At 37.2% G+C, this 14,373-nt stretch overlaps 1 protein-coding gene across 11 annotated transcripts in view; it reads left to right on the forward strand.

The window, feature by feature from the left end:
- The window catches only part of LOC106873084 (myosin-IIIb), a 221,564-nt gene that overhangs the window by 118,317 nt on the left and 88,874 nt on the right, over positions 1-14,373 (forward strand). For 10 of the 11 annotated variants that reach the window (XR_016237804.1, XR_016237805.1, XM_089339137.1 and 7 more), the window contains 2 exons: positions 3,733-3,809; positions 6,679-6,824. Coding sequence is in view for 8 of the 11 variants with exons in the window: in XM_089339137.1 (XP_089195263.1) it covers positions 3,733-3,809; positions 6,679-6,824 (223 nt within the window). In the remaining 3 variants the exon portion in view is untranslated. Of the gene's footprint in view, positions 1-3,732; positions 3,810-6,678; positions 6,825-10,561; positions 10,806-14,373 lie in introns of those variants that run through there. The other variant, XM_089339139.1, reaches the window with a different exon arrangement.

Raw genomic sequence — 14,373 nt, forward strand, 5'->3', positions numbered from 1 at the left:
ATAGGGAGAGAGAGAGGTGGGTAGATAGAATATTTATATGTGTGTGTGTGCATGTGTGTATATATATATATATATATATGTATATATCTATATATATTTATATATATATATGCATATATATATATATATATATATATATATATATATATATATATATGTATATATATATATGTATGTATGTATATATAATATGATGTCTTCTTTCTATTTTGGTTTTCCTTTCTTGTTTTTCCTTTTATTTGCTGTTGCATATTTTTCAAAATCTTTATTACGTTTTCTTACTGTATGTCGAAACATATTCCTTCTGTTTGAAGATGAGAAATCAGTGAAATTAATTAAAAATAAAACCTTCCCTGAAGTTGCAGCGCTTATATACATATATATTATTTATATATTATATTTTCTCTTCTTTTCCTGTGTCCATAATCGCTTGCCAATATGGAATAAATCACTTGCATTATTAAATTCTATATAGAATTCCCCACCCCAATAGTTAAGTACTTTAGTTACCGGATAACCAATTTCTGTCCATGAGTCCAAAGCTTGCCACAATTATTAGTCTTGTCTTCATTGAGCAAGATGCACAACATGTTTTTATATGTCAGCATGTTAACCCTTTAGGATTTAAACTGATCATATCCAGCCCAAATATTCTACCTGTTTTATGATCAAACTGGCCAGATCTCACCTCTCACACCTACCCTACAATGTCATTCTAAAAGTAAATAAACACATCGTGAAAATCTCAAAGTCACAAGATAATGCAGGATTAATTCAAGATAATGAATAAATGAGCATTACATTGTACTGATTAATCTGAACGCGAATGGGTGGTAAACCTGATTAGATGTTGACTTCCTTTCAAGAGGTACTATGAAGCATCTCATCATGTTCATGTGTGGAGTTGAGCCAGCTTTTCATGAGTTCAAAATTTGCCACATTTATTGGTTTTGTCCTCGTTGAGCGAGACACATGACTTGTTTGTTTCTGTATGTCAGAGTATCAAGCGTACAAGGTAATGTATTGAGCGATGGGGCCTCGTAGTGAGTTTGATAAGACATTGAGCAACAGGAGGTAATGCTGAACACATTATGCTCATGTTGTGTTTATGAGGTTGCTTAACCTGGAGGAACCTAGGCATGGCAAATTTGTTTCATAACTATGTGAGTCTGGGATCAATTCCACTGTTCAGCATCTTGTCGAAGTATCTTCTACCATAGCCCCAGGCTGAGCAGTTCCTTTTGATTAGTTGATGGAAACTGTGTGGAAGCTCCTCATCATCATTTTATTATCCGGTTTTTCGTGCTTGCCTGAGTCAGATGGAATTCATTGAAGCAAATTTTTTCCTGTTTCAATGGTTGGATGCCCATCCTGTCACCAACCCTCACCTCTTTTCAAGCAAGGTAATATTTCTCAACTTATGTTTATTCTTATCCCCCCACACACACACATACGATGGACTTCTTTCAGTTTCCATCTACCAAATCTACTCACAAGGCTCTGGTTGACCCATGGCTATAGTAGAAGACACTAGCCCATGGTGCCTCACAGGGGAGACTGAACCCAAAACCACATGGCTGGAAAACAAACTTCTTAACCATATAGAAATGTGTGTGTGTGTGTTTCTATGTGTTTAATTTTGTATTTGTTTAAGTGTATATGTATGTTCATGTATGGGGAGAGTCATATTGTCTTAATGCGTTATTATCTAATACAGTCACCGGTTCAATTTCCACTGGCACGTAAAAAACACCTTTTTGAGCGTGGCTGTTGCCAGTACCATGTGACTGGCCCTCGTGCCAGTGGCACGTAAAAGCACCCACTACAGTCTCGGAGTGGTTGGCATTAGAAAGGGCATCCAGCTGTAGAAACTCTGCCAAATCAGATTGGAGCCTGGTGCAGCCTTCTGGCTTGCCAGTCCTCAGTCAAATCGTCCAACCCATGCTAGCATGGAAAGCGGACGTTAAACGATGATGATATTTGAAAGTGAAAGTTGAATAAAAGGGGCGTGGTTGTCAGCACTCTGTGGGTGGTGCATGATGGGATAAATATATTGGAATTCCAAAGAAAAATACAAAGAAAATCTTTATAAATGATAAAAACAACCATTCCTTCTAATTATTTCTACTTCAATAAATATTTCCTCACTTTTTTGTTGAAAACTTGTCTTATAATGAATAGAATAGATAAGTATAAAACAAAAAAAACAAAAAAAAACTTGTGAAAAACAAAGTTACAAAAATATTTGAAAGAAAACAAAATTTTAAAATACAGACTAAAAATAGAAAATTTAATTGAGAAAAAGAAAATAATTTGATAAAAAAAAAGAGGTTGAAAAACAAAAATTAAAAAACTGAAAATCAGTAAAACAAAAATTACAAAAAAAAAAATAGGATTTAAAAATATAAAAAATTAGAAATTTATTATAAAATTGAGAATACTCCAGCACTCTTAGCATACATGTATACACACAAATACACACACGCACAGACACACATACAAACACACAAACACACACTCCACTTCAAATTATCTAAATAAATAGATATAGATTATGAATACTAATGTGACTATTCGAACTAATATTGGTAGTGCATTGTGTCCTTGGGCAAGACACTTTATTTCACATTGTTCTAGTCCACTCAGCCGGCAAAAATGAGTTATTCCTGTATTTCAAAGAACCAAACTTGTCTCATCCTGTGCCATGCTGAATCTATCTGAGAACTATGTTATGGGATGTCTGTCTGTGGAGTACCCAGCTACATGCACATTAATTTCACAAGCAGGCTGTTCCATCGATTAGGTTAACTAGAACATTCATCATCATAACTGACGGAATGCCAGTTACATATATATATGTAATTATGTACATTTATATACACACATATATATACACACATATATATTTATATATATATCGTGGCACTCTGTCGGTTACGACGATGAGGGTTCCAGTTGATCCGATCAGCGGAACAGCCTGCTCGTGAAATTAACGTGCAAGTGGCTGAGCACTCCACAGACACGTGTACCCTTAACGTAGTTCTTGGGGAGATTCAATGTGACACAATATGACAAGGCTGACTCCTTTGAATTACAGGCACAACAGAAACAGGAAGTAAGAGTGAGAGAAAGTTGTGGTGGAAGAGTACAGCAGGGTTCGCAAGGCCTGAAGACACAAGGCCTGAAATTTGGTGGGAGGCAACTAGTCAATTACATCGATCCCCAGTGTTTCACTGGTACTTAATTTATTGACCCTGAAAGGATAAAAGTTAAAGTCTGCCTTGGTGTAATTTCAAGTTTCGGCTCAAAGCCAGAAGTTTAGGGAAGGGTGTCAGTCAATTACATCGATCCCAATGCTGAAATGGTACTGATTTTATCAACTGTTAAAAGGGTGAAAGACAAAATCGACCTTGGCGGAATTTGAACCCTGAATGCAATGACAGATGAAATTCAGCTATGCATGTTGGTCAGCATGCTAACAATTCTGCCAGCTCAGCGAGATGTGGTTCAATTCCCACATGTACTAATACCTGTTTTTAATGGTCTTGAATGTACATGCCTCAATATTTGATGATTTTTTTTCTATCATCAATATAAACAGTGAGAACTTAATTATATTTACAAAAAAAATTTTCATTTGTCAGTTTCATAACTTGTGAAGAATATATATAATGTATATATATATATATATGTGTGTGTGTATATATATGTAATTTTTCTTTTATCTTTCAGGTGTTTCAGGCTTACTTGATCATTCTCTAGCAAACAGAAGGACTTCTGTAGGCACCCCCTATTGGATGGCACCAGAGGTAAGTGGTCTGTCACACTGGACAACCCATGTGTTAAGTCATTAACTTTATTTTTACATCTCGTCTCACTTGCATGCCTTGTTTATGTTCTGGTGTTATTTAAAAACAAAATAAACTAAGCAAAACCCTCTTTCTTGTTCTCCACCAAACTATGAGGACTTTAACTACAGTTAAAAGTAAATACTTGAAGCAGATGTTATTTTCTAGAATGTAAAAACCACTGATGATGGTGCCACATAGAAAGCACTGGTGATGATAAGAAACACTCACTACATGCTGTAAAGTCGTTGGCATTAGGAATGGTATCCAGCTGTAGAAGCCATGCCAAAACAGACAGTGGAACCTGGTACAGTTCTTGCTTTACCAGCATTAAATGACGACGATGATGATGATGATACCAGTCAGATCAAACACCCAGTCTTTGGTGACACAATAGTGTTAGTAAGCTTACTTCATATATTTCTTTTATTTGGTGTCCAATTTTGTCTCAATTGATGACAATCATGCTGTCCCCTTTCCCCAGTTTAGGTCTCCAATGAGCTATTTATTTGCAATTTGAGTTTTTGGGTAGGGTTTTGTTCTTCAGGGTTTACTCAAACGAAGGAGGACGTTCACTTCTTCATTAAACCTTTAACTCCCTCTGGAGCATCACCCTCGACTCTGGGCTGCAAGCCTTTCCTCTCCCATGGTGGGTATTTTACTTGAGAGAGATTTGGCTGCTGTTCCTAGCTTGGCAAAGAAGCATGTGAAGGCGTCGTTGGTGGTTTCTTAGAGGAGTGGGAAGGATATAGGTGCAGTGTAGGTGGTGGAGGTGGCGATGAGTGAATGGGGGAGGGTTAATGTGGTTGGGGGTTGGTGGTGCAGTTAGAGGAGATGCTGGTGGTGGTGTAGGTGGTGAAGGGGTGAGTGTGATAAATGCGGTTGGCAGTCTGGATGAAGATAAGGTTGGCAGATGAGCTGACAAAGAGTGACAGAGAAGAAGCAGATGATGATGATGATGCTGATGTGGTAGATGATGATGATTATTGTGACGACGACAAACAATTTTTCTCTATGTGTGTGTGTGTGTGTGTGTGTGCATATACATGCATACGTTTGTGTGTGTGTATATATGTAAGTATGTATGTATATGTATACACACACACACACACACATGGAAAAGGATGAAGTTGGTGGAGGAAAACAAAGCAGAAACAAAACAAAAAAATGATGTAGAAAAAATGTTCTGATATCACATTGCAGTAAAAATCGAACTGGCTGGTAATGAAACTAGAACAGGCAGGGACGTGACTACTTAACTGTCAATTAATACTTACTGGATGCCATAAAGAAGGATTGAATTCACTGATAAATGTAGTTTTTATGGTTTTTAGTAGATTTCAGTCAATTGATGCATGTAATCAATATAAATTGTAGCAAAACAACCGGAGAGGAAGAGGAGACGCAAACGACTGGAAACACCTTCTTCCATTTTGAATTTGTCCTGATTAAACTATTTATTGTTGAAATGTTTCTTTTTTGTAAAGAAAAAAAGTTGAAATTGAAATTATGCATACATGAACATCCATACACAGATATACACATGTGTGAATCTACATAAGTATATATGAATGTGTGTGTGTATATATATATATATAGAGAGAGAGACATGTATATGCATACTATGCATATATGCATATATGCATATATGCATATATATATATATATATATATATATAATTTTTCAAATATATATATGTATATATGTGTGTGTGTGTGTATATATATCAAGTGATTTTGCAGGAAGTAGGATTGGCTGTAGAACCACAGTTTGGCAAAAGGGACCAACAGAATAAGTATCAGGCTGGAAAACAAGGTCCTAGGCTTGATTCATTTGGCTAAAAATTGAAAGCGGTGCCCCAGCATGGCCACAGGCTAATGACTGAAGCAGGTTAAAGATAAAAGATATATTATAAATATAATTAAGACCATCTTGAAGTTGTTTCATCATAGTTCAGGTTTTGTCTCTCTATTGCATTCCCTGAAGAAGGCCAGCCCTGTTCACTTGGAAGTACTTGATTGCAAGATGTTTTGGAGTTTGTTACAGGAACTCTAGGCTTGTCCCTTGCATATCAGGACGTTCTTCTTATGGCCAGCAACATAGGAGCCAAGGTACTTGAAGTACCTGACCTCTCTGAGTCATGTGTCATTGTTGGAACAAGGTAGAAGAGGTGGCTTTCAACCTCGTTGATGGCTTCTTTGCATTGAGATGCTTGGGTCTAGCATTCTCAAGATGTACAAAGAAGTCTTGTGCCATCATCTTGAAGAGTCCTCAAATGTCTGATGGATTTCTGTTACGTGATCTCCCATCATCATCATCATCACCATTACCACTAACCACTACTACTAGCACTGCCTCCATCACCACCACCACCACCACCATCATCATCATCATCCAGTTGAGCAACTTACTTGGAACAACTTGTCATATTAGTCTTTCAATAAACTGATTGTCTCATCTGTTGCATGTAATGACTACAGAAGATAACGGTGGTTCATTAACTGAAATGTTTGATCCTGGCCATTGACCGTTTGTTGATTGTTCATCCGTTCAGCATCTTGTGATGTTTACTCAATCAATAAGTTTATCTTCCAAAATAGTTCGCATCCACTTTGCTGCATCAAACAAATTCACCCCAGGATTTATTTCCTTTTTTAAGCGTGATATTTGTTCTGTCAATCTCTTTTGCCAAACTGCTAGATTAGGGGAATGTAAACACACCAGCACTGGTTGTCAAGCAGTGGCGGGGGACAAACACAAACCCCAAAACACACACACACACACACACACACACACATGCTAATGAGTTGATATTTTCTCCTTTTGCAGGTAATTGCATGTGAGCAACAACTTGATTATGTCTATGACATTCGGTGTGATGTTTGGTCACTAGGGGTCACTGCAATTGAATTAGCCGATGGTGACCCACCCCTTTCTGAGCAGCACCCTATGAGAGCATTGTTTAAAATTCCAAGGTAAGACCTGTTTTTCTCTCCTACTCTCACTGCCATCGTGATTCAGGCTTATCTTTACAGAAGGAGCCAGTGTACGTCTGCCATACAACTTACGCGAGGGCGTTTATATATCCATATCCGTTAACGGTTATTTTTAATACTTTACTTGCTGTATTGTGTGTTTATTTCTTTCTATATGTGTGTGTGTGTATTTTTCATTTGGCATTTCCACTCTGATACCCATTCTCCAGTTTAAATAAACTGCCTTGGCAACTTGCACAAGCTCTTACTCTTTCACACATATTTTCAGCATTCATTTCTCTCTAACCTCACATAATAATTCACTCATGCAATATCGATGTTGCTGATGTCAAAAATGATAATAATAATAATAATCTGTTGAAAATTTAGAATATTGCCTCTTAAAAGATTACTGAGATCTGTTCAGTAGAGCTATCTGAGATTAAGATTTATGATGATATGGATTTCATGTAAATACAATGATTTTGGTTGGTTGTTTTTTTTCCTTTTTTCTTTTTTATCCGTTTTTGATTTTGCTTGTTGTTGATTAGGGCAGGACCTTGTGTGGTCAGTGGCTTAGAGTGCTCTGTTGGAATCTGGGTAGTATCTATGTGGTTGTTCAGTCTGCTAGAAATACCAGCCAGATCACTGTCCTCTCCTGTACCTTGTTAATCATGTCAAAGTATTTAAATAAAAAAATATAGAGGAATGACACATTAGATAATATTTGTTGGTCAGTCAGTTCTCTCTGGGCCGTTTGATACAGAAGGTCACAACAAGATCTCTCCGACCAGCTCTGTTTTGTGCCACTGTTCTGGTTTCATTCGAGCTTCTCCCCACTTCTCGTCTCCTTTCCTTGTCAATGACCCTTCACCATGTGATATCAAGGCACCCTGCTGCTCTTTGCCCCCTCAGACGGCCACTTTAGGACTACCATACAATCGCTTTCTCAATCTTGTCTGTGGACGTGTCCAGTCCAGTTCCAGCTTCTACATCTTATTTCGTCACTGATCTTGTTTTGTCCATTGTGTCATTTCGGACTCTTTGGAAACCACTTGATGTACCAAACAGCTGCACCATGTTTAAATAATAACTGCCATCATCATCATAATCATCCTCATCATCACCATCATCATCTTCATAATCATCATCATCATCTTCATAATCGTCATCATCAACTCCTTAATGGAAGTGGTGGTGGCGGTGGCAGTGGTGAGTTGTGACCACAACTATATAGGAAGATGATGGTGTTGATGTCAGTGAAAATGATGACAACAATGACAGTAACCACAATACTTACAACAAGGGTGATGATGATGACAAGGAGGAGGAGGAAGATGATGACAATGATGACGACTGCAATGATGATGGTGGTATATGACAACAATGGTGATGCTGATAGTAAATAATCCTATGATGATGATGATGATGATGATATTGACCATGAAGTTACTGGTGATGATGATGATGATGATGATATTTCTTGATAACATTGCTACTTAATCCTTCTCTAGGACACCATTATGTAGAACGCAGTAAGTGAGTGGAACCGAGGGGAGAGGGTGGAATCGTAGACGCGGCCATCATCCGGATTGTCTAACCATCCTGTCTTTGTGTGTCCATTAGGATCTCATCTCTTAATGACACAAAGAGTTTCTATGTCTCTGGCATTATGCTTGACATTTGATCGGCTGATTGTCTCTTCCACTCTGATCCGATTAATAATCTCGTCTAAAATACCATGATCGAGAACAGCAACAACATTTACAATACCAACAACAACAATGGCATCAACAACAACAGCAGCAACAACGATTTTCTGATTTAGTCACAGAACCAGCTTTCTTACAGAGGAAGGGGCTACTGGCTTATGGGGGGTGGGGGGCCCCAGCTCTTGATTGATATTGTATTTTCGTTGACCCTGAATGGATGGAAGGCAATGATGACCTTGGAAGGATTTGAGCTCAGAAAGCAAAGAGCTGGAACAGATGCCACAAGGCATATTTTTTCTGCTGCTTTAATGAGTCTCTTCCTTAATAATAGTAATCATCATCGTCGTTTAACGTCCGCTTTCCATGCTAGCATGGGTTGGACGATTTGACTGAGGACTGGTGGACCAGGAGGCGACACCAGGCTCCAATCTGATTTGGCAGAGTTTCTACAGCTGGATGCCCTTCCTAACGTCAACCACTCCGAGAGTGTAGAGTAATAATAATAGTAATAATAATAATAATAATAATAATAATAATAATAATACTTTTTATTATAGGCACAAGGCCACAACACCAACCAGGAAATGTTGGTGAGTTTAACCCTTTAGCATTTAAACTAGCTATATCCGGCCCAAGCAGTCTACCTGTTTAATCAGCTAACCTGTCCTGCCAACTCCTCAGTTTCCTATTTCTTTATTGCCCACAAGGGGCTAAACATAGAGGGGACAAACCAGGACAGACAAAGGGATTAAGTCGATTACATTAATCCCAGTGTTCAACTGGTATTTAATCTATCGACCCCGAAAGGATGAAAGGCAAAGTTGACCTCGGCGGAATTTGAACTCAGAATGTTACAGCAGACGAAATACCGCTAAGCATTTCGCCCGGTGGGGTAACGTTTCTGTCAGCTTGCTGCCCAACACCTCAGTTTCTGAAGTACCCAACACCACAAAGGTGATATTGTCTGCATATGCAGACAAACTTCTACATCCAACTTCAATCAGGATGTTTTTCAAAGTCTCTAATCTGTTACTCCAGCACCAAAACACAAGAGAGGAAACAGTCTTGATGGACTTAGCATTTGATGTGAAACCGCCCCAACAAGTGGTTATTTATTTTGATTGCCAAACAGATACTGGTGTAGTGACCCAGTCTCTGAAGACGGGACCAAAACCAGCTGCATTTAGGATAGCTTCAGATAATGATGGTTGACCCTTTTGTAAACTTTGGACTGATCCAAATTGATCAGCATCCTCATTAAAACCAAATCTGTTCCTGATCCAATGTATGATGTATTGTTTGGGGTGAAAGTTTTCATGGATATATCAGCTGGGAGCCACACCGTGTTTAGCAGGTTTACGGGCCTGATGTTGTCTATAAATACCACTACTCTGGACCCTTCTTCAGAAGTATCGACTCTCCTTGACTCGAATCACTGGGAGTGCCCTCAATTTGATGCTTCCAAGTTAATGACGAATAAATCTGGAATAGAATGATAAAGTTTGTTGAACAGAGCATCCAGTCCTGGAAATTTGGTCCTCGTACAGCAGCTCAACACATCCACTACTTCTGCTGAAATCAGCTTTTCATGATAATAATAACACTATTAATAATAATAATAATAACGATGATGAAAACGACTGAAATTACAGCAGATTAGAATGGATTAACATTATTCCAGCTGAAAAGCTATAAAGCTTCCTCCGCCCTAATCCTAGTTGCTATCAAGAGAAAAAGAAAATTACCCACATCACATCCATTTTTGTATCGGGTTTTTTTCTTCTCTTCTTTCTCTACTAATACTACCACTCCTCATCACCCTCCCTCTCACTATTATTGCTGCTTTCTCTGATGATGATGATGATGATTATGGTTGTGGTCGGTGATTGATTCTTATGGTGGTGGCAGTGGTGATTGATGGTTGTGGTGGTGGTGGTGGTGATGATGATGATGGTGGTAAAGATGCTTTTACTGCTAACTGATCCGAAGAAAGATTAAAGGTGTGGCCATCTAGTGTGAGATCTCACCACCATTGCTACCACAGTCGTTGTGCCGTGTGTTAGCAGTGTTCTGCTTGGGTATACTATCATTCTGCCATTGTAATCATCTCCGTATTCCATCATAGAGGAATTATAACAAGTTCTTTCTTTGACCATTTTTTTTACCTTTATCTTTCTGTCATTCTCTCTCTCTCTGTCTGTCTGTCTGTCTCTCTCTGACGCTCTCTCTCCAAGACTCAGGTCCATTTACCTTTCTTCTGAACTGCCAGGTAGGTCTATCTTTCTATTTGTCAGTTCTGTCTGTTGTCAGTTTATATTTTATATTATGTATAATATTTGTGTGTGTGTATATATATACATATGTAAATACACACACACATACATATACACACCTACCCACACACACACAAATATAGATAAAATCATATATATACATACATATGTGTGTAAATATATATACACACACACACACACACATGCATATGTAAATACATATGCACTCTATGTTTCCATTCTTATTTGCTTTTCAGTGATATTTGTTTTTCATTAATTGATTTTGTTAATTTCTAATTAAAACTCATCAATGTTACAATTTTATTACCTAACAATATTGTATAAAATGCCAACAACACCATTTTATAAGCTGCTAGTGAGTAAGACATGAGCTCAAGGTGAACCCTCGTATATATACATGTTAGTTTGATTCCTAGTTTAAGACAGCTTCTTCACCTTACATTGCTAACACTCATTCCAAAAGATGCTTGACACATCTCTCTTGCAGCTTCTAACGTTAGTTTGCTTAATTAACTCGTTAGCAAATTGCTCTGTCAAACATAATGCTTATTTATTGAAATCAGTTTGAATTAATCGTGCATTTTCTCGCAGCTTCAAGATTTCAGTCATATGATTGTATATTTTTTAGTATAACATTGTATGATATGTGTGAGAAGCTGAATCTGGTCAGTTTGAATATAAAACATGTAGAATATTTGGGCCTGATATGGCCAGTTTAAATGCTAAAGGGTTAAGCTCTTCACTTCCCCTGGGGCTTTGGCCATAGACAACTTTTATCCACTGTTTTTGACTTTGGGTTATCTTTTGTGCCTCTCTCAAATTGGAACTCGGTGCTTCCTTTCGGATTTTACTTTTGTACCCAATTGACCCCAGTACTCAACTGGTACTTAATTTATTAATCCCGAAAGGATGAAAGGCAAAGTTGACCTCTGCAGAATTTGAACTCAGAACATAGCAATGCGTGAAATACCACTAAGCATTTCATCCAGCAGTATTTCACCCATCGCTACATTCTGAGTTCAAATTCTGCCAAGGTCAGCTTTACCTTTCATCCTTTTGGGGTCGATAAATTAAGTACCAATGAAATACTGGGGTCGATGTAATCGACTTACCCCCTCCCCCAATAATTGATACCCTTGTGGCAAAATTTGAAGCCATTATTATTATCATTATTATTACTATTATTGTCATCAGCATCATCATCATTATTATTAAAGTGGCGAGCTGACCGAGTCGTTAGGATGCCAGGTAAAATGCTTGGCACGCTAACGACTCAGCCAGCTCGCCACTTTAATAATAATGATGATGATGCTGATGACAATAATAGTAATAATAATGATAATAATAATGGCTTCAAATTTTGCCACAAGGGCAGTAATTTTGTGGAGAGGGGACTAATTGATTACATCAGTCTCAATATCCATCTGGTACTCATTTTATTAACCCCAAAAGGATGAAAAATAAAGATGACTCTGTTGAGATTTGAACTCAGAATGTAAAAATGGAAAAATGCTGAGCAGCATTTTTGTCAGGCACAATAACAATTCTGTCAGCTTGATGCCTTAATGATGATGATGATGATGATGATGGTGCTGATTTATTAAGATTGGTGTAACACTTCACAAAGGTAAAACACAGTTTAAAAAGCATGATGTGTAATTAAAAGAAAAAAAAATAACAAAATCCCCAAAACATCACAGATTGACTTTGTTTCTTGAATAATCTTTCAACAGAGTCTGTCTTCCTCAGGTTTAAAGTAAGACAAGAATAATGAAAAATATAAGAAATTGCAGAAATGCAGAAATTAAAAAAAGTTCAACTATTCCACATTACTTCCTAGACAAAAAACAAAACAAAACAAACAATGAGACATCATAAAGTTTTGCTTGTTCATAAGTTTGGTATAACAAAAAGAAGAAAAAAAGAAAAAAAATCAGTTATGAATGAGTGAAAGTTGATGTCTTTTTTTTTGTCGCTTTTCTTTTGGTTAGGAAAATGAATTCTTGAATATCTGCACTTCTGTATATTTTCAATTTTTTTGTTATTCTTTCTTATTATCAATCTGTAGAAGTCAGACAAACAGCTGAAATATTTTTTAATAAAGAAAATCAATCTGTGCTTTTTTAAAAATTTCATATTACACTCCTCCTACCCCTCTTCCTCCTTATAATAATAATCCTTTGTACTAAAGGCACAAGGCCTGAGACTTTGGGTGAGGGGTCTAGTCAATTACATCAACCTTAGTGGTTCACTGGTACTTAATTTATCAACCCCAAAAGGATGAAAGGCAAAGTCAACCTTGGCGGAATTTGAACTCAGAATGTGCAGATGGCTGAAATGCCGCTAAGCATTTTGCTTGCCATGCTAAAGATTCTGTCAGCCCACCACCTTATCAATAATAATAATAATAATAATAATAATAATAATAATATTTACTGATACAACAAAGGCACTTTTGTGATGTTTTGTAATGTAATATTAGATTGCTTTAACCCTTTAACATCATCATTGTCATCATCATCATTGTCTTCATCATTTAACTTCTGCTCTCCATGCTGGCATGGGCTGGATGGTTTGGCAGGAACTGGATAGCTGTTTAGGCTCCATTTGTCTGTTTTGACATGGCTTCCTGGATGTCCTTCCTAACACCAATTACTTTACAATGTGTACTGGGTACTTTTAATTCAGATTATTCTGATCCACATTGTTTTGAATTAATCATGCATTCATTATTTTGTAGCTTCACAATTTTGATGTTGTGATTAGTTTTAGAATGACTTTGTGGGGTCAGTGTGAGAAGCCAGATCAGGCTAGTTTGAACATTAAATGTGTAGAATATGTGGGCTGGATTGGACTAGTTCAAATGCTAAAGCGTTAAACCTTATTATTATTATTATTATTATTATTATTATTATTATTCTACAGTAATGTTTTCTGCTAAGTTTACTTTTGTAATGTAAAGCTTGATTGTCTTGAATATGTGCTGCTGAAATTGAGGTGCATTCAGGATCAGCTTAACAGCTTTAAAGGGCTTCAGGCAAATCAATGCTCTAGACCCTATCATATTTTTTATTGACAGTAACATACATAGGGGCCACTAGATCAGTGAGGCCCCTTGGCAACTGCTACATGCCACACATTAGCTCACTCTCTCCATCAAATGGACATTGTCTACAGAGATGAACTGTGTGCCACGCGTCAGGTGTTGAAGTGATCAGAGAGCGACATGAGAGGAAGTGTTTTGCTCCAGAACACAACACACTACCCGATCTAGGAATTGAAACCACAACCTAGCAACACCCTAACCACTAAGCCATGCACCCTCACATATATATTCCATTTCATGTTATTATAAAGCATTAATTTTTTTAAAGAAACTTTTCTACATATGAATATATAATTTGAAAAATTATCAAACTCATATTTGCAGTGAATCTTTACTATAGTTTACATCAACACTATGCTTCTTCTATCACTTTGATCTCGAATTTTCTCATCATATATATACTCTGTATATTTACAATATTTATATCTGTTTCTATC

The sequence above is a fragment of the Octopus bimaculoides genome, chromosome 21 (assembly GCF_046866305.1).
Source record: "Octopus bimaculoides isolate indiv1 chromosome 21, ASM4686630v1, whole genome shotgun sequence".
NCBI classification, from domain to species: Eukaryota; Metazoa; Mollusca; class Cephalopoda; order Octopoda; family Octopodidae; genus Octopus; species Octopus bimaculoides.